This window comes from Glycine max, chromosome 15, assembly GCF_000004515.6.
Source record: "Glycine max cultivar Williams 82 chromosome 15, Glycine_max_v4.0, whole genome shotgun sequence".
In the NCBI taxonomy this organism is placed as follows: Eukaryota; Viridiplantae; Streptophyta; class Magnoliopsida; order Fabales; family Fabaceae; genus Glycine; species Glycine max.
In genome coordinates, this window is record NC_038251.2 from 4,770,620 (window position 1) to 4,793,225 (window position 22,606).

Genomic DNA, 22,606 nt, shown 5'->3' on the forward strand with positions numbered 1-22,606 from the left:
TTTATAGAATTTCAAAATATACGTTACCTCAACTTTTTAATATATATATCTATAAAATATAAATACTTTTGGATTAGTATAAGATTTGATAATATAATTTATATGATGAAATTTTAATAAAATTCTTTACTACAAAATATTAAATTAATAGTGTAAAAGCTACAAAATATTAAATCTTGTAGCTGCTGGATATTTGACCCTTCTAAGTATTGAATTTTCGTCGATGACACTTCCAAATTTAAAGAGTAATTTTTGCCCTTAGCACAAATAGGACCTCTATTTTTGTTTTATGTGTACTTAATGCCTTACTTATTTATCCATTGAAAGGTGATTGAAATACTGAAAAAGTTGGCTTAAAATTTTTGCTATTGATTTATGAAAAATGCTATTTAGTACGAATTTAAATTTTGTCATTACCTGGCGAGAGTTGATTTTAATCAATATGTATTTTTTAAAAATATCCATCGTTCAATTTCGTGCAATTCGTGATAGTTGGAGTAGGTTTCGATCGAACTTTTGTTTGGATTAGAAGTGATATTGGGGAGGGAATAAAAATAAAGAAGAAATGAAAAAATGTGTTATTTTTTATCTGTAAAAATGTGTTATTTATATGAACAGAAATAAGAACAAAAGAAGTAAAAATGTTTCTATCTGTCAGTTCGAATAAATAAAAAATAAAAGTAAATAAATAAATACATCAATTATGTAAAGAATATGTTATATTAATTAAAAATTTACTCTATTATTTTTTTAACAATTTTTTTTAAAAAAGTAATGCACCATACATCTTATCCAAATCATGACAAATAGGAAAAGTTAATAGGGCTCACAAAATTTAACGACTTCTCCTTCCTATTCCCTTACTAATAAAATAAGTAAAAGTTACACAATAACAGCTTTTCAGAGGTGGTAAAATGAATTGGACTAATGAGACTGATCCAAACATGCTTGATAATTAAATGTGAGTTTTTTAGTTTGACCCAATTATGATCCAATGCAGATTAAGCAAGCAAAAATTTCGCTGAAAGTCCGCAAAACTCATATTTTTATAAGACTTAAGCTTCATTTTTAGGTTCGAATAAAATTTAGATTTTTTTTTATCTGGATTATTATCACCTGCAAATCACATTGGGTAATTCCGCATGAGTCTGAGTAGCCCATTTTGGCACCTATTTTTTAATTTCTCTGCATCTGATTTCTATCCATCCTAAATCACTCAATCCACATAGTCTTTAGAGTAATATGCCTGTCAACCGACGCCTTTGCTACTTGAACAAGAGGTAGTCTTATTCTGAAACCCAAAAATCTTAAATACCTAATCATTTATTTTTATATTTGTGCCATTTTAGGATTCATATTTTCAAAATTTACCAACATCAGTCATATCTTTGACGATTAAATAATTCTTTTTAAATAATACGGAGTTCTAATATATTAAAACATGTAAATTCTGATATGAACTTTATTTATTTATAAAATATTTGTATTTGAATATGTGAAATGGTTTTCGTGCTAACCAATTAAATCAGTAAACATAATTTACTTTTTATTCATAGAAACCCAACTCTAATATTAAGAAATTTCTAACGGATGAAGTAATTGAGCTAAACTTTTTGATAGTAAAATAAAATATATATGTGAATGAATTTTGTTAATTCTCAAATTACCAGAGAAACTCAATTTTAATATATGATAAAATTCAAAATTTGAATATAAGGAACTCAGTTTTTTTTTATTAAGAAGTAAAATTCCTTAATTAAAAATATAAAAACTAAAATTACACGAATGTGAAAGTAGAAGGACCCTAACTGGATTTACAACCAAAATGAAGGTTTGGAAACTAGTGACTATCGAGTGCACAAATAACCAACCCAACACGGAAATATAATACTATAAAAAATTGTCAAAAGACAAATTAAAAAAAAAAAAAAGTTATATTAATGCATGAATCCGAATCCACCGCTTTGAGAGTCTGTTTCGGTCACAGCAGAGCAGAGAGTAGTAAGAAGACACTGCACAGATCTGAGTGGTGACTGAAGGAATCTAGCTTCTTTCATTTCTCATCACTATTCTTAGGTATTTCCTTCAATCTTCCCCTTTCTCCATGCTCATCACACTTTGCTTATGATGCACTCTATTTACTAAATTGTTTACTTGCTTCTGAGGTATATCCCTTACTCAATTCGATTCGTTTCGTATTTGTACCCGATTACAGCTTAACCCCCTTTTCTGGCTTTAGTTCCTTTGGATCGATTTGCTTTTACTTATTCACCTTTTATGGTTTAACTTCTGATTCAGTTGTTGTGTATTTCTACTTAAGCTTAGAGTAGTCAGTCCCTATGAACATCGTTTTTCTTAATAAATGAGTGATGGATTCGTTAAATAGGATTAGCAATTTCCCACGTTATGTGTTCTGTGGGAAGTGATATGAAAACTTCAAAAAAAAAAAAAAAGTTTTGTCATACAGGGTTTGATGGAATTGTTAGGCGAATTTTGCCTTGTGTAACTTTGGTACTTGGCACTGCAGAATATGCTGTTTCCTTGTGCTAATCACATCGCTTTAATTGGAATCTGTGGAGAGATGGCACAAGATTCTTGTTAGTTGTTATAAGTATGCAGTGTATCTTGTATCGTATTAATAACTGACCATGCTATGTGGAGCCTTTTAGCATTTATTATTACGCGGTGCTTATTATTTATTCCTCAACTAATGTTAAATGAGTGGCCTTGGTTTCAAGAAAAAAATTATCTCTTGGAAAACAGCTTAGGCAGCAGATACTTACTGTCATACTACTTTGGCACCAGAAACAATTTAATTTATTTGAAAAACCACAACTGAGCTTGTTGCCAAAACTTGTGATAGGTCTGAGGGCTCATTGCCATTATCATGTCAAGGAGGCCAGTAAATCCTTCGCGTCGGTTAGGTGATGGTGGAAGTATACCATTTGCTGCATCTATCCGGTCTAAATCTCAAAACTCTCCCCTACTATCTATTGGGCTTGTCATTGTGGTATGTTTTCTTCGAAATATGTATCTCAACACGGAAATAGTACGACATAATTTGTTTTACTGTGCAATGGTTCTTTGTGTTTGTTTGATGTACCATGTGTGCACCAGACAGATCCTGCATTTGAGATATTTCCTACTTTTTCCTCCCTCTGTTTCTAAATCAGGATACAGTTTTCTCAATTTACTTTATCTAGTATATTCATCAATGCTTGTCGTCAACCCATACTGTATTTAATAAATTGATATTTACAAATTTTCAGGGTGCAATCCTTCTGATTGGTTATTGTTACAGCAATTCAGGTTAGTAACTAAGCTCTGTTAACTTGAAGTGTGGATCCCTCATAAAGAAAAAAATCTTTAATCAAATAATAAGAGAAGGATTTTGAATTTTTCACCATCCAAACATTGTGTTTCAAATACCAAATTGTGTGAACTTTGGACTCTGGATACGGTCTTTTAGACCTACAACTTCCTTGGGTTTACAAAGTTTGAGTCCAGACTATGTATATTAAGAGAATGTTACAGTCAAGGAACAACGAAACAGCACAGTGGAGTGCCCAAAATGAATGCGCTCAATGTAGCATTGTAACTGAAAAAAAATGAGCAATACAAATGAAAATATTTTTATCAACTCTGGCCTCAAGCTATACACAAGGAGTGATAAGACAAGTTATCCATAATCAGTAGCAGAGCTAGAGGAAAAAAAATTTAGAGTTTTGCAGAGGCCATGCTTTAAAAGTTAAAAAAAAAAAACCTTTGTAAACTTTCATATTTTGAAAGAGTATTGAGGTGGCTAAATCCCTTCCGTTGTTTAACTGTGTGCCTCCCCTGCCCACAAGCTAGGCACACAGACAGGTAGTCCAGTTTAGAAGAGTGAAAATAAATCCTCTTCTGAGTTTGGCTGAATAGATTATTTTTTTGAATTTACATCCACCAGATTTGGTGAATTAGCCAGACTTGTTAAGGGAACTGTGTTAATTCCTCTATCACCTTGTATAACGCAGTAAAGATTTTAATGTAAGTTATGTCTTAATAGGAAACCAAACAAATACTAGTTACATTGGCATGTTGATCAATGCATATTGCACTTGCCTCATAGATCCTAGATCTAGTCTTCTTGTCATTGATCATTCAGTCATTCTTAATTTGTCAGCTTTATCAAGAAAATATTTATGTAAAATACGAAGAATATTGGCAGACATCACTGCATAAACTAACAATGAAGATATTCTGTTTTGTGAACTCGCTATAAAATTCCATTGATACTGATATTCACTCTGATTTGTTTGGTCACATGGCAGGTGGAGCTAGCGGTGGTATTAAGGATGTAAGTAAACTTGAAGGTAAATAAAACTGTCTTTTTGTCATTTAAAAATATAATGCTTACAGAACATTTTCCATGTAAGAAATCATGTTTATATGAAACTATGGTAAACTGGCAAAGAATCATTGAAATTTCTCATTTCCTTTAAATTGTGTTAATGCTTTGAGTGTTTTATTTTTTTTAATTTTGTTGGTGTCTCCCATCAGCATGCACATTTTGTTTTTTGAACTTCTGGTTTCATCCCATAACTTGTTCTTGTGTGGATGGTATGATCTAAAACTAGAAAGTTGTTGGCTGTTTTGGTATCATTTTGACATACATGATACATGTATAGATTGGATTATGCATCTTAGTCTACCTTCAAAATTTCAATTTATTAATAACTTCTGCTGGTTTATGGTATATTTGATTTTAGGAAAAATGTTCAACTATCATTTCCTTAAAATTGTATCAATTCAACTTTTGCCAACATCAAGAGGAAATAAAACCAACGAAGAGCAAGAGGCATGGAGTTTATTTTTCCCATTTCGAATCCAATTTAGAAAATTTGTATGTAAAATTTTCTCTTGAACCCAATAACATTAATTTTGTTAATATTTTCTACATTTAATGAAAATGGAAACAGAAAATGCAGAAACCAAATAGGCACTTATTATTGTCCTAAACATATGAGCAAATAAAGATTAGGCTACTTGCTGATACTGTATTTTTGTCTGTATGGCTGTTGTATATACACTCTTACTGGGAACTGGATGATACTGCCTCACAATATGTTAGGCATTATAAACATCTTTTTGTACTATAAGTTGGTGGCTTGGTGCATATTCATTGATATTTAATATAGAATTGTTGATTTCAAATTTGATACAATTCTTAGCAATTCAAACAGCTCTAGTGTGCATGTGCAGGTGGTGCATCATGCTCATCAGAAGTCCTACAAGCATTGCCCGTTTTGAAGAAATCATATGGAGACAGTTTGCACAAGGTTTTGCATGTTGGCCCTGACTCTTGTTCTGTGTTATCTAGTTTGTTAGAAGAAGAGGATACTGAGGCTTGGGGAATAGAACCATATGAGTTAGATGATGTTGGTGCAAAGTGTAAAAGTCTTGTACGCAAGGGCATTGTGCGTGTGGCTGATTTGAAGTTTTCTCTACCCTACCGTGCAAAGTCATTTTCTCTGGTTATTGTGTCAGATGCATTGGATTACTTATCTCCAAGATACCTGAATAAAACCCTGCCAGAGTTGGTGAGGGTGTCTGCTGATGGTGTTGTTATCTTTGCAGGTACATTCCCCTGTGAAGCTTCTGTTCTATTAGTTTATGCTTTTGCACATTTGAATTTAGTATAATGGATTTATCTTAGGCATTTATTAGGGCATATTTATTTGGCTGCTTAGGGTCACATTCACCAAGAGCTAGGCAATTCCAGTCATGATAAACTGTTAATTTTAGCAGTTTTTTATTGTCTACAAATCATGATCTTTTACTTTTATCATTCACAAGATCACAATTCATGTTGGATGTAATAGAAAATTGAGTTCTACTGTGATTCCCTTGACTTCTTTCTCCTGATTTCTCATTTTCATGCATAGGTTATCCAGGTCAACAGAGAACTAGAGGTGAAGAAGTGGCCAAATTTGGTCGTCCAGTAAGTTACTGTTTTTTTTTATTGAATTTTGATGCTTTGTTTACAACATGGGCATTTAAGCTACATGCAATTGCATTGTTAATGACTCATGACTCCATCATCAACTAAATTACATGTTTACCCATTGTGCATTTTTTTGGGTACTATATAGGAGAGAGATATTGGTGGTTAGTTTAAATAACTGGATGAAAGGGTTGTAAAAATAATTTTATTAAAAGGACAAAAGGAAAGGATCTAGAAAATTGTAGTCCTAGATTGAAATAAAGGAAACTTAGATGAGCAGAAAGAGAATGATAAATTACCAGAATGCATCAGGAAGTCTTGGAGATAGATATTTTTTTTTAACAGATTGTACCATCTTCCTCTCTATATATTGGTATTAAGGGATTTATTAATTGAAACAAATGGTTTTTTTTTCTCTATACTTTTCAAGCATTTAGAAGAAAAAATGTAAGATTAGGAGAAGTCTTTGAGCTGATTTCAGTTCAAAAGAGAGAAGAGAGTGAATTGGTTATAATAGATAGATTGGAGCCTTGGGCTTGGGCAATATCAAATTAATTTGATTTGTGGAAGAATATAAATATGAATTTCCTTGACAGTTGATATCACGTTCATTTTGATGTTCATAAATAATAATTATTGTTGCCTAAACTTTAGAAAACAAAATATTGGTCAGTAATACACTCTTAAAAATATTGGCCAAGATCTAAGCATATCGCACATGTCATGGTAATAATGTGAAGTTATTGACTAGTTAGGTATTACCCAAAATAAAGTCATTAATTCAGCTTCTCCCTTTTTGAGATTTGATATTCTTTTATGAAGGCCAAATTGCGCAGCTCATCTTGGTGGATAAGGTTTTTCGTTCAGTCTAGTTTAGATGAAAATGAAACTGCTGGAAAGAAGTTTGAACAGGCTTCAGCCAAGAAGGCATACAAGCCAGCATGCCAAATTTTTCACCTCAAATCATACCCTTGAAATTTCACTGTCTTATTTGTATACTCCACTTAATGGTTAGAAGCCATGCTGATGAGATAGGCATCTTCAGCACCCGAAGGGTAAAGTTCCATATATGCTGTTGAAATTATAGTTCGATGGTGATGACATATTTTATTTAGATTCAATTATTAAACTATTTTTGTCTTGGATAGTGTTCCTCATGTTTTTGTATTCACAACTGCTATTTATTATTTAGAAAAATTTCTAATTTGACACATTTACTTCATCTATAGTATATGATGGGAAAACCATATTTGTTTAAGTCTCTTTTCAGCAAAATTTCCAGAATTTCATTCATTTCCTTGCTAAAATAATTTTCAATCATCAAGTATTCTGCACAATGATCTTGCCAGCTATAGCGTATGGCTGCTTACGTGTGAGAACATAGAGCAACGAGTGTAGCTGCGTACCTCATCCATTTTAGTTTATGAAATGCCAACCACACATAATTTCACAATTTGGATTTAGTTCGTCTAATTTCTTTTATTCCATCAGCTTCCACTGATGTGAAGTGATGCAATTTTATATTGGTGATAATTTCTAATTAATTAAAAGTACAAAAAAATATTACATTAACTATATATACTTATTAGTTATTAAACTGTTGCTAAGGATTAAAGATAGTCGTAAAACGGAAGTGACAAGGAAAAATTTAACGAAATTAACGGATTAACTTTCGCCGCAAAGATGGACTAGAGTCACGAGATGATGGATGATGGAGGGGAAGTGAAAGTAAGGGCTCAAAGACTGAGAAGGAGCAATGAATAGAAGATTAAAATTTTCCATGCAAAACTAAAGATATAACCGTTTTCATTTTTAATATCAAAATCTATATTATTGTTAGAATTTATTTTAAATATATTTATGTAAAAGGATTACTATCAATCAACTGTGAAAGAAAACATAAATCTTATTTCTAGAAAAAAAATATTAAATCATATATACACGGGTAAATTAAAAGAAAGAAAACAGAAGTTAACTACAGATATAAAGCTAACTAACTATATATTTAGACATAAAAATCTTTATACGGTCAATGCATGAAAATTGAACCCAGTAAGTTAAATGTGATATTGTGAGTGTTTGTTTTACAGTTGCATTGGAAAAATTATATTGTTAAAGGAAAGCTTTTTTCTAAGTGTTTAAAAATGGCATATTATTTTTAAAAATTTAATTTGAGAAAACTTGTACACTCTGTATAATATCGAGTTAAATATATAAATGTGATATGATAACTATAAAATATGTGATACTATAATCTGTGGTGGGTGATATCCGTATCTTTAATTATTCGATTTTTTAAGAGGTCTTTAATGATTTGATAAACATATATAGTTATTATAAGAAAGTTAAGAGCAACAGTCAGAAAATATTCAACAACAGTTGTAAGATATATATATATATATATATAAAGACAATCACAATCATTCCATAATTTTAATTTAATGCCTCATAGCTCAAGTCCAAAAGCAAAAAGAGAACAAGAAAGTTCAGACGCCCTTAATTGTGACATTATACCCAATTTTCTAGTCTATAGAAATGATCTTGGGCACCGGCGGACTTACATGGCTCTGAGGGTGTGCACTTGCACCTCCTATTTTTTAAAATTAATCAAATTTATAAATAAAATTTTATATTTTTATATTTTATTTTATTTATATTTATATAATTGAACCCATTAATTTTATTTTTTATAATTTGTACCCACTAACTTAGGGTCTTATCAGCCACTTACGTTAGCCTTCCGAGATTTATGGCCAGAAGTCATGGAGAAGCATGTGAAATCTTGGGTCCCTCTCCACATAATAATATTGCTAGGTGCTAGATTCATAACATGTGACTATCAATTACATTACATGTAGTGGTACGTGATAGTGATATGTTTGAGTCATACTTGCAATAGTAGGAAGAGAGTTAGTCACATGCACGGGTTTACTGTTAAACGGTTGCTTCAATAACTAAGCAAAATATATATTATTATTAAAGAATTGCAAAATGAAGACTATTATATGCAACAAGGCCGGTAAAAAAAAAATTATATGCAACAAGATTTTTTTAATAAAAAGATGTACTGTCTGTTTAAGTTGATTGAATTTTATGATATACACATAATGGAAAACGATCATATATATATTTCATAAAGGATTTTCAACTTAACAAAATTTGATGATCTCACATAAAGCATTCATTTACACAAACTTATCTAAATTAATTTGAAAGCTGAATTATCCTGTATATTTCTTTTTGTCAATTACCCTTAATAATTTTCTAGTAAAATGGATTCGTGCAGCAAGTATTATACAATATATTTTTCATAAATAGAATCTTATACACAAATTTTCTGGCGTACGTATGCATTATCCTCATTTTAGTATATACCACATATATTGTCCACTAAATACTTATTTTTATTTTTCTAATAAAATGGATTCGTGCAGCAAGTATTAAACGGTAATGTTTTTCATAAAATATTTAGAATTTTATACACAAATTTTTTCATGTATGCATTATATTCATTTTAGAATAGGCGACACGTATCTTTATCAAATAGGTATATTTCTTTATTTACAGTGACATATGCCATTTTTAATATAATTTTTTAATAATGATATATAATTATTATAGAAAACAAAACTCTTTATGCACCAATTGATCTAGGCATCCGGTGATATACATGGATTGCATTCAAGTTATAATAAAGAAAATAAAAAATATTAATAGTTAACTAAGAATTAGAGTTATTTATTTTCTTCTTTTTTATTTATAAAAAACCCTTCTATTGTTAAAATATATTTAAAATTCATGATAATTAAATGAAAATTTTCAAAGAAAGAAAATATAGTTCAAATGCTTAAGGAAAAAATCAATATAAAATAAATTTATTTTCTCTCTGTATTAAATTTACGATTCTTTCTAATAATTGACAATTTTTAAAGAAAATATTGGCCATACACTGAATCAAAAACAAATAAAACAATTTTCTGTAATTTTTATAAGGGTAAAATATGTAATGCATATTACATTTATATTTTTTCTTATATCATTTTTTTATCACTTTATATTATAGTTTGACTTTTATAAAACACCTTTTTTTTATAAATAATTATTTTATTATTTCGCAAACAAAGTCAATATCGCAAGAACATAAATACATTTAAACCCTTCTTAAAATAATAATAAATGATATTATTGTTAAAAAAATAATTAGGAGAGAATTTATAATTTATTATATAGCTTTTCCCCCAAAATAAGACTTTATAGAATTAAATTTAGTGGGAAGATAATAACTAGTTAAAAAAAAACCCAGTTGCTACAGTGACTTCTAGACAAGATTTTAAAGGTTAGATTAATAAAGAGAAGAGATAGTGAGAAAGTAGTGAGTTTAAATCTCACTACTAAAAACTAATAATTAATATTTATACAAAACTAAAAGAAAAAATAAAAACAGTGGCATGTAGATAAAAGAGATAACTATAAGTGGACAATAAAATATAATATTTTTAATTATACTTTTACTTATGGCTATACAGAATCAAACGCGCCTTTTGTCTGAATTCTGTATCTAATACTCTTATTTATCATTTTACCTTTTCCCCTTTTACTTTTTTCAGCTAATTTATTTTGTCTTATCATTTCATTTAGTTAAAGTAATGAAAGGAGCATCAAATAGGTATATATTTCTTTATTTACAGTGACTTATGTAATTTTTTTATATAAATTTTACATCATGAAAATTAAAATTAATGTTTTTATCACTTATCTATTGTTAATACTTCTTCCTTTTCAGGGAATCTAGAAAAGCAAGGAAGGGGATGAGAGGCTCATACCAGACAATTGATTAAAAAACATTATTTGTTCAGTTTTTATGTATGGCCTCAAGTGTTCCACTCTCGCTATAAATACATAGCTTAATCTACATCCCCTTCAGTCTCATTCATTCTTCAAAACAAAGAACAAAAACATTAATAGAGTATAGAAAGAAAAAAGATGATGTCCCCATCCCATGTGATCCTATCCATATTTTTCTTGGTGTGTACAACAACACCACCACTGTCCCTTGCCCAGAACACCCCTCAAGACTTTCTTGATGTGCACAATCAGGCTCGTGCCGAGGTTGGTGTTGGTCCACTCTCATGGAACCACACCCTTCAAGCCTACGCTCAAAGGTATGCCAATGAGAGAATCCCTGACTGCAACCTCGAACACTCCATGGGACCCTTCGGCGAGAATCTCGCTGAAGGGTACGGCGAAATGAAGGGTTCGGATGCTGTCAAATTTTGGCTCACTGAGAAGCCTTACTATGACCACTACTCCAACGCTTGTGTCCATGATGAGTGCTTGCATTATACTCAGATTGTGTGGCGTGATTCTGTTCATCTTGGGTGTGCTAGAGCAAAGTGTAACAATGGCTGGGTGTTTGTTATTTGCAGCTATTCCCCACCAGGCAACATTGAAGGGGAACGACCTTATTGATTCTCTTTCTTATTAATACTATTAAAGAAAAATGAACTAGCATTAGTAGGGTATCCTGTCTTTGAGTTATTATTGTTTGGAAATCACCATGTGTGACATTGATATATATTGAGTATGAATGTATGATATTTCCATTATGAATTATAAAGAGATTTCTTAGTGTGACCTTATTTCATTTATAAACGGGGTAAAACTGACAATGGGTTTTGCTTTCCAAACGAAATTGATAGGGCATGATACAAGCACACCACACAGAAGAAAAAAAATTACAAGGACAAAAAAAAACTCCACTAAATTACATAAAACAAAAAAATGTATTTAAGTAAAAAATAAATAGAGATAGAATCACTTGCACACCCAAGTGATAATTTGTGCATTTAACATTAAGAAAAATATAAGATGATGAATGATTAAAAGAAAATAAAAGAAAATCTTAAATTTAATCTTATACTAACAAAAATTAATATCCTAACAAACTAATATTTACCTATAATAAGGAAAAAAAAATCTGGAATAACAAATAAAGCATGGATGGTAGAGTAATTGAGTAGCAAGGGCAATTTCTTTGATGGGCAGTTACGTTTTTTGTAACTGCTCTTAACTGTAACAGCTACAAATAACAATAGACCCAAATCACAAATAGTAGCAGAAACGACAACACCATTGTAAGCCGGAATAAATTTGAAATTAATTCCTAAATTACTCTGCAACCTTAAAATTAGGTGTCCGTTGCCTGGCCAAATGCCCATCGGTATAAGTCAAAATTAGAGTTAGTTAATCAGGTTCACCTATTTCGGACCAAATAAATAGTAAATAAAATAAGACAAATTAATGTTAATGAATGTCATAGGATAAGGATCAAGGAAAATAAAAAATAATTTAATAAAAACATAAATATTCATTTCTATAAAAGTATTTAATAGTGGTACTTATTTTTAAATAATCAAAATAATTATTGTTAAAAAATCAAAATGTTTAATAAATGTATTAAATATTTTGACCAATATCTGTCAGATTAATAATCAGATTTTTCTTTAATCTCATCTTATAAGTATACATAACCGAGTGCCTCTATTATGATACTGTTTCCGATATAGGATTATTCAAGTATATGTCTCTTTTTTAGGATAAGTTTTTTTTTAAATTTTTTTATCATCCTTTTTGAGGATAAGTATATTATGTTGCCTGTAATAATAAGATTTTGCTGGATTTATTTTGTGGGCGTAGATAAGAGTTTATTGTCGCAGTTATATTTTTGGTACATATAATTGTCGCAATTATAGTTGGACATTTTTAGTGGCAGGAGTATATATATATTCCTTAAAATAGTCCATATACCAATAAAATAAAAAGTTTTATGTTATAGCTATTGTAAAAAAGAAAAAAGAACTTGCTCGTTAATGGAAATGATGAAATCATACGAGTATATGCAATCATGGGTGAGAAATATAACTCTAAAAATATTGAAATGGTGAGATATATAAGCTAGAAAGAAAATAAACAATTATAAGTTCTTCTTCACACTTGGGCACTTGGCATATGGAAGTTAGAGTAATGCCAAAATGTGTTCACGGATCACTTTAGTGCTAAGCAACACATGTTCCCTTTCGCTCTCTTTGCCGGCGGCTTCAAAAGAAGGACATTGGCTCGCAAGATTTTAATTGGTTCTGCACTTCTCAAACAAACCCATGATTGAGCACATTGCAATAGAATAATCACAAGGAATTAGAATTCATTTTATGTTGTTTACCCGTACAATACATCAATACAAAATACAAATAAATAAAGACACTTTTAATTTGAATGGTTTAATAATAAATTCCAATACTACATTCACACACAAAAATCGATACAAGAAATTTATTGAAAAAGATGAAAGTTAATCTCAGGACTTCTCACCGTAAAAATATCTTATTTTTAGAAAAAGAAAAAACACACACACACACACACAAAACGGTGGGCTCCACTCAGCTTAATAGGCAGAATTTACTGCTTAACTAGTGCTGGTAGACCGGTGTATTTAACTGTTGGGTCCCATTGAAACAGCTTTTTAAGGTCTATATTTCAGACAAGAAGTGTCGGGTTAGGTTGACTTTACTACATGCATGTAGAGTAGTCTAGTCTAGGATGTTATTTTACTTGTCAGTTTTACTAAATTTTATTACAGAGTGTTTAATAAATTCATTAAATATTTTATTATTTTTCACTGTTTATGTACTTTGAGGTCTAACATATTAAATATTTTATTTTTATTTAAAATCATTTAATTAATGTCATTAAAATTAGAGATGATAAAAATATTTGTACATTATTTGTGGATAAAATCAATTGTAATGAATAGAAGATAGATAATTAAATGGTTACTTACAAATAGTTTAAATAAACAAATAATTTTATTACAATTTTTTTTATTTATTAATGAGGTAGAGGCAAGTATTATGGTACTCGTGTCTATAGGTTTCCATTATATACTATCCGTTATAAAATTACTTAAATATTCTTATACTATAAAGATTTTTTTACTAAATTTTCATAGATCACGTTATAGGACACAAATATGTGGCATTTAAAATATTCTTTTGAGATTTTGCTATTGTAAGAAGTTAATAGGAAAATTCTCACTTATTGTAAACACCCCTTTATAAAGTTATTTTTACTTATTATTAATTAACAATTTTAAAAAATTATTCTTTAAACCAATTTTTTGTTAATTTAATTAAGGTTTAAATATATTTTTTTCATTTTTTTAATTTAGTATTTTTTTTCATTTTTATCTTTATAATTTTTTTAGTCCATATAAAATGTGTCTATTTTTTTTTCTTAAAACACTTTAGATAACATTTTTTACTGTTGAAAATATTTATTTTTAACTGTTCAAGGTGTTTTATCGTTAAGACAAACAAAATATATCCATGTAAAGATTAAAACAAAATAAAAAAAATGCTAAATTGTAAAAATGAAAAATGTATTTAAATCTTATATTAAACAACATTTGGGATGATGCTAATAAAAAAGTTAAATCAAACAATCAAGTTCATTAATTTTCCATTAGTGTCAGCTAGGTCACGCTAAAGTAAATATCTTTGTTAACATAGATTTCAATCAATGTATAAGATATAACTATTTTAATATTTTTAAAAAAGTTAAGGATGTTACTTTCATTATGCGTCAATTAGACCGACGCTGTTAATAGTATTTACTTTATAATAAAGGTCTTATTAATATAGAGGAGATAGACCAGGTGAAAAAGAATAAAAGATATATATTTCACTCCATTATTCCATGATTAATTGCTGTTAATAATAAGACAATGGTTAACTTAGTTGTGAAAATTTGCAAAACATGCCTATATATAATTCTTCTATCTATGTTTGATGTATTTTATTTAGATAGAAACTTGGTCCAATCACGAGAAGTACAAGCTATTAGAATAAAAGAGTTTTTAGTTGAAAATATGTCTCTTGTACTTAAAATATCCGGGATTATATGCGTAGAATAGTATAAACAGCCAAATAGAACCGTGTATCGTGTGTATATATGCCCAATCATATATTGACCTAGCTAGAAAATACAAATAAACATTGTGCTGGCAGTTTTTCTAGTCTATTCATGGAACACGTGCGATACCTTGAATATTGAAGCCTGTGACGAGGAAGAGTTTAGAGAGAATTGAATTGAATACAAGTTGGTATGTAATGATGCAACAAGTATTTTCCCGCATGAGTTCGTTTCAATTGCATGGTCTAATTAGTGTAAGTTTTCTTTCAACTTACCTTTTCTTACACGGCAGAATGATGGTTGGGGCAAGCCGCCGGAGAATTAAGCGATGACTGCCAAGTCCTCTTACAATCATGGATCATGATCTAGATTATATACATCATACCGATCAAATTCAATTCCCATTTACACTAGAAGAAATGACTAGTATAGAGAAATCAAATTAAGTGATTGCTATAGTTATACGGATTTCATCAACTAAATGCATATAAGAATGTTCAAATCTTCTTCTTATTAAGAAAAAAAATAAATTCTGAGATAATTGGAAGTGTTAATATCAAACAAATTAAGATTAGAGTTTAATTTTTATGTAATTTTAGCGTAAAAAAATTATATTGTTAACAAATAAAAAATTGTGATAATTAGAACTTTTTAAGATAATTTTTATAAAAATTAATAAATTAAATCTGCTATATATGAAAATTTCTGATTAGAGGACAATATACAATTTCCTTTACTTGGTCAATGTATCAACTATTTACTCTTAATATTAAATTGGATAATATACTATAAATTTGATTTAGACTTTATGTGTATTTTGAATATTAATATATTTATTTAATATCATTTTATATATTTATTATATATATATAAAGTAAAAATTAATTAATTAACATATTTATATATGGAAATTCTATTTATTTATCTATTTCTATAAATATTATATTAATAAAATTAATATATATATATATATATATATATATATATATATATATATCAACAAAATACATTAGAATTTTATATATTTTTTGAAAACATGTTTTATAGACTAGTTTTTAAAATACCTCCATTAAATAAAAATCATACTGTATTATATATACTATATAAGAAAAAATTATTTATTTATATATTTCTATAAAAATTACATAAAAAATATCAAATATATTTTATTTACTGATTTTTGTAAATTCTTGATTAATATATTAGGTAAATTGATTTTTTTCTATAAATATTATAATTTTCTTATATATATATATATATATATATTATAAACTGATTTTGTAAATTCTTAATTAATTAACAAAAATGTGTCATATTATATAAGAAAAATATATGTGCTTAAATATTGGTATAAAATTTACACACACACACACACATATATATATATATATATATATATATATATTTATATAAAATTAAAGGATCAGAAAAAAAGATTTTATTAAAAATATGTTTAGTCAAATTCTACGACATAAATTAATACTTAACAAAATTAGTGGATATTTTACGTCAATATGTTGACAAAAATAATTGTTTTATATAAACTAACTGTAAAAAACTTCAATTAAATAATAAAATTGTGTTATACTATATAAATTTTTTATTTATATATTGATCTAGATATTACATTAATAATATCAAAATTTATATCAAAATTTCTTCAAAAGTTTAGTTTATTTAAATATAGATAGATAGATGGAAACCAAAAGTTTGTGTCTGTATGATGCCTTATTAAGAATTACCTACTAGTTAGACGTTAGCCAACACTAGCAAGCTATCTAGATTTTTAGTCATCCACGCAATTATGATTTTAAAAATTCTACTATTCTTGCACACGAATCTTCCTATAAATACCTCAAAGGAGCTCCAACCTTATTCATCAAATTAACACCTCCCTTTCAGTATTATTAATTTCTATAGAGCTGAAGAAATTAATATTAATCAATCAATCAAAATGGGGTTGTGCAAGGTTTCATTTCCTGTATTATGTGTGTTGGGGTTGGTCATGATTGTGAGTCACGTTGCCAATGCTCAAGACTCACCAGCAGATTACGTCAATGCACACAACGCTGCAAGATCAGAGGTGGGTGTTCAAAACTTGGCTTGGGATGACACGGTTGCTGCTTTTGCACAGAACTATGCTAATCAACGTAAAGGTGATTGTCAACTGATCCACTCTGGTGGTGGTGGCCAATACGGGGAGAATCTTGCTATGAGCACTGGTGACCTAAGTGGCACAGATGCAGTGAAATTGTGGGTTGATGAGAAGTCTAACTATGACTACAATTCTAATTCCTGTGTTGGTGGAGAGTGTCTGCATTACACTCAGGTTGTTTGGAGAGACTCTGTGCGTCTTGGATGTGCCAAAGTAGCATGTGATAATGGAGGCACTTTCATCACTTGCAACTATGCTCCTCCTGGCAACTATGTTGGCCAAAGACCCTACTAGGTTGTTACATTTGTAGCAGCGAGATGGCTACCATTTAAGATGATGAGTTATATACCATACATATTAAGAATAAATAATAGCATCATGAATTTATATAGATTCATGTTATGATATTTTCCATCGTATTGGAATACATGTGAGCTCATAATTAACTCACACAAATCAATAATAATGTTACTCTTCAACTTGTCATGTGTATTTGATGTTCTTCTACGTTGTCATTTGTTTTTATATTTTATTCCTCTTTGAATTTAATTAATGATATTCACTGTAAAGGATGTTTTGGAACAACAAATTAAGGAAAGGAAGGAAAAAAAAAATCCTCGTAACAGAAAATTTGAATGTGGAGGTGCACTATCAATATTTCATCGATAGTTTGAAATGCGAGAAAAGTGAAGCTAAACGAATTTTGTGTGTTAACGTTTATCTTCTTTTTTACAATCTAAAAAAACAATCAAGAAAGAAATGCGTAGTAGGTAATCCCGTAATGAAAAATATATCCTATTTTTCATATATATTAGGAATAGTTTAAACTAACTTAATATTGTTTAGGACATGTTTACGTTCTTACCGGTCACGAAATTTTGACTCAATAATATATACGGCATAGGACCAGATCAACTTGATTTGTTGATATAAGATACTAATCTTAACATCATATAGTTAAATCATAAAATTAAAATATATAATTTTTTTTTTGCTGAACAATATATAACTAAAATTAAGGTATAAATCATATTTGTTTCTAGAAATTATATTATTAATACATTATTATTTTTAAAAGAATAATCAAGATTGGACCATACTGAGACGACGAACATAAATTTATCCTCAAAATACATTAGGTCTAATTTCTTAAATCTCAACCCACAAATAATAACATTGAGGCAAATCGGGATAATGAAAGCGGATAAGTCATGGATACTCTTACTCAAAAAAAAAAAAAAAAACAAAACACTCACTTAATATAATTACATTTTTTTCCTCTTTTTTTTCCTATCAAAACGAATAAACAAATATGAAACATTTTTTTCTTTCTCTTCATCTTTAATTTCCTTATTTCTCTTAATCTAACTAATAAAAAATCTCTCTCTTTTTCTTCTCTTTTCTACATCTTTCTATCATAATCATTTCTTTCTTCTCAATTTTATTTAAAGATTACACTATACTAATTTGTTTGACAAAGTACTTGTCGTTTGCATTATATGGAAAGCTTATTCATAATACTGGAGTTTGTCATTCAAAGATCTGGATCAAATATTGATTTTTAATAAACATTATTCAATAGCACATGGAGGAATGATGCACTCTTTTTTTTCTTCTCTAAATTTTTGTCCTATAGGATTTTTCCATTTAATATTCTTTAGTAATAGACATATAGGGAGCGTGTTATGAATATCATTAATTATTTTCTAAACTAACTAGAATACTACTGGCCCACTATGCACGGTCAGTGAAAAAAAATCAATTCAATATTTTAATTTACATAGTTATAGAAAACATTTAATTTGTAGGATCTTGTTGATTAGTGTCTTTGAAATATTGGTGAAGAAATTAAAAAGATAAAATATTTATTGTGTAAAATATAAGAGATCCTAAAATAAGTTATAAAGAACATAATATTACATATTTCAATAAAAAATTATTCTTCTTTTAATTTTTTAACTAATATTTTAAGGTATTCGTTAGTATTTTTCTTAATTTTATTCCTTTAATAAGAATATAGGACTTTAATTTATTTCCTTTGAAGCTTATAAGAAAAAATATTTCCTATGAATATATATGACTATATATGATCTAAAGAAGATATTTTATTTCTATATCATAAATTAGAATGCACAATATTACGTATTTATTCCTATATATGACTTTAATTATATTTCTCTTGATAAGGAGATATGACTTTAATTTTTCTTTAAGCTAATTAAAGTGTGTATGATGTATTTATTAATTTGTTAAAAATTATTTATTTTAATTATTGAATTTAAAAATGAACCGGTATTCTATAATATATCCGTTATTTATATATTTTATTAAAAAAAAGATCTAGATATTTCTGGTGAAATAAAAAACAGTCAAATAGACCTTGCATCCATTGACCGAGAAAAGAAACCACAACGGTTGCTGCACTTTGTTAATTTTCTTTCCTGCTGAATTCATGAAAACATACTACCCGCCATGATTGAAGGCTATGACAAAGGCAGTACTTAATTTCCTTCCAAGAGAAGAAAATTCAGAGCAAGTTCGTCATGCATGTTTCTGCAATAAATTAAACTTTCCATAAAAATTAATTAATCTATGGCTAAAGAGACTTTGGTATGCACCAATTACCAACTAGAAGGGATGCATCTTAGAATCCCTCAAACTTTTCTTTCTACTTACCTTTTTTTACACGGCGGTATGGGCAAGGGCAGTGCTGACCACCAAGTCTTCCTATTCCTACCATCACATATCATAATCCAGATTATGTCATCCCATCAAATTCAAATCCCACATATAATGGAAGGAATCACAAATGTACATAATTTTTTTTTATTGCTATGTGGTTATTTAGATTTCATAAACTACAGATAATTAGCTAATCCTAGTCTGGAAATGTAATAAGCGAATTGGAGCTGAACAACAACTCTGGGCTTGTGCCACTTGTTGTTGGGTTATAATGCACAAGTTAGCACAATAAGATACAAGAGTGATAGATATTATAAATTTGTTCTTCTAAAATCATTTATTTTAGTTTTTTTGTTCCAAAAGATATGAAACATCTCTTTCCAAACCAAATGTTACATGCGTCGTACGACTTTCATTGAATATGGCTTTTTACATAATTCTACATAGATATATATACGTATAGATTTTCTATATTCTTACATTAATTAATGGATGACCTTAATATTCGAAATTAATAGACGAGGCCTAAAGACTTTCAAGGTTAAAACCATTCTGCTCGAAAACCTATATACTGATATAATCTCATTGGTTTTTCAATATTAAAAACAATCGTTCTATTCTTGAAAACGTCATACCTCATCAAAATCCTGTGTCTGTATGTGTGCATGATTAATTTATTTTAGAATTTCATTTGTTATTGTTAACACAAACTACATAATTTGATCTAATAATTTGCATTCATAAGTTGATTTTAATCTCTTAACACACTCCCAATTTCATTTAGACTAAAAATGTGGATCCATTCAAGCATAGAAAAATACGTATACGCAACAAAAACTCAAAGATTTAAATCATCTCTTGCTCTTTAACAGGGAAAAGACAATTTTTTTTAATAAACAAGTAAACCTATAGTTAATTGTGATAAGTATTAACGATGACTTGATATGATTTCTTTTTCTCTCTCAATTTTTTTAAAAAAAGGCCGGTCATCTTTTCTTTTATATAAGCAAAAATTTATTGAATAAAATATAAGTGCTCTAACCTAGAAATATTGATCAAATAATTACATAACCACAACAAAATTTCGTTAAAATCCAAATACATAAACTTCATCATGATGAAATTAGGAAAATAAAGAAAAATGATAACCAGTGAACTAAAAACATTGGTTAACAAACTTAAATAAAAATATTTTTATTAGGAGACTAAAAATTATGTTACTCATAATTTTTTTATGATTTTCTATAATTTATACAATAAATAATTTTTTCTTTTAGTTTTTTAATAATATCTTAAAAATATTATTGTCCTTAAAACACTAGTTAACTAGACCAGAATACAAAAGTTTCATTCAAACACATTTAACGTTGTAGAAGTTATATAGATTCAACACCACTAAAATAGGCACTAATTAAACATAGTTGACTTTAAGCTGGGACTAACATTATTTAGAAATGTGTCACAAACAAACACAATCACACACACGTACTAGGATTAATTCACACGTCTTTTATTTTTACTTATACCATTCAATTATCTAATTAATTGATCAAAATTAAAAAATAATTAATTTAATTGATGAAAATAAATTTGTCTTAAACTTATATATATATATATATATATATATATATATATATATATATATATATATATATATATAAAATTTATGAATTGAATATTATAATAAAGAACAAGTATACGACTTCTGATTTAAGTCTCGTAAGTAGGAATTGGGAGATCAGTATTAGATATTAATTTTTTTGAAATGAAAAATTTTAAATAATTTTTTTATAAAATATATTAATCAATCATTAAATTAAATGATATTATTTGGATGATTATATATATATATATATATATATATATATATATATATATATATATATATTTCAAAACGATTTAGATATTTGAAAATATGTAACTTAATAGTAAATATTTACATAATATATTATATATGTGATGCAATAACGCAATATCTAATTATTTCTTAAATTATGCAAAAAAAATTAAACATGATTTTTGTTATAAAAATTTTAAATGTTAGATTCATAATTATTTCTTTTGTAAAAATTTCAATTTTTAATTTTTGATATCTAGTATAAATTGATCTACACACATGATGAGTAGCAATCATTTTATATCAATATAACACTTGATATGTCTTATAATATTTCAATCTTTATAATATAATTGTTAAATTAAAACTATATTTAAATTTAATATTAACATTCCACTTTAATTAATATAGCTAAAAAAATTATTTGAATAAACAGTTATAAAACATATATACATAAAAAGAAAAATGAAATTTTTTTTAATAAACTAAAATTAACTTATACATAAGTTAAAATAATTTTTGTAGAGAAGTTAAAAGATTTTGATTTTTTTAAAAAGTTAATTCTAATTAATGTGTAAACTGATTTTAATCTATGGAGAAAACTTATTTCGCCGATTAATTGAACTGCACTATGATCTTCTGGTATCTCTCTCTTTCATCCCATTTTACATTTGTATTTTTCTTCTTCTTTTTCAACTCATTTTTCAATATATATTTCTTCCTATTTTTGTCGTTTTCACGGGGAGTTTTTCCATAATGTAATCCAATAAGAATTAGGTACAATGCAGACACCGCAACCTCAACAGCAAGTAATCTAGTTTCTTAGTCATCCACGCATTATCATTTTGAAAATTCAACGTACGTACTATTCTTTTAATTTCTTGCTTATAATTAATTAGTGCTTACTACTGATCCTTCCTAACCAAAAAATTTCCATGTTAAAATTTGTATAAATACCCCACCAGAGCTCCAACCTTAATTC

General features: G+C 28.1%; 3 protein-coding genes across 3 annotated transcripts; all 3 read left to right on the forward strand.

Moving 5' to 3' along the window:
* Positions 1-1,911: 1,911 nt before the first annotated feature.
* Positions 1,912-7,254, forward strand: LOC100800870 (uncharacterized). The gene is made up of 7 exons (NM_001253246.3): positions 1,912-2,076; positions 2,864-3,010; positions 3,270-3,309; positions 4,311-4,352; positions 5,242-5,616; positions 5,925-5,980; positions 6,806-7,254. Exons 2-7 carry the CDS (start codon positions 2,888-2,890, stop codon positions 6,956-6,958), a joined length of 789 nt encoding a protein of 262 aa, NP_001240175.1. The 5' UTR covers positions 1,912-2,076; positions 2,864-2,887; the 3' UTR covers positions 6,959-7,254.
* A 3,651-nt stretch (positions 7,255-10,905) lies between these two features.
* LOC100527778 (pathogenesis-related protein 1-like protein) lies at positions 10,906-11,614 on the forward strand. The gene has a single exon (NM_001250324.3). It carries the CDS (start codon positions 10,967-10,969, stop codon positions 11,450-11,452), a length of 486 nt encoding a protein of 161 aa, NP_001237253.2. The 5' UTR covers positions 10,906-10,966; the 3' UTR covers positions 11,453-11,614.
* Positions 11,615-16,824: 5,210 nt separating this feature from the next.
* Positions 16,825-17,614, forward strand: PR1-6 (pathogenesis-related protein 1). The gene has a single exon (NM_001371185.1). The coding sequence runs from the start codon at positions 16,905-16,907 to the stop codon at positions 17,397-17,399; it is 495 nt and encodes a 164-aa protein (NP_001358114.1). The 5' UTR covers positions 16,825-16,904; the 3' UTR covers positions 17,400-17,614.
* Positions 17,615-22,606: the final 4,992 nt, after the last annotated feature.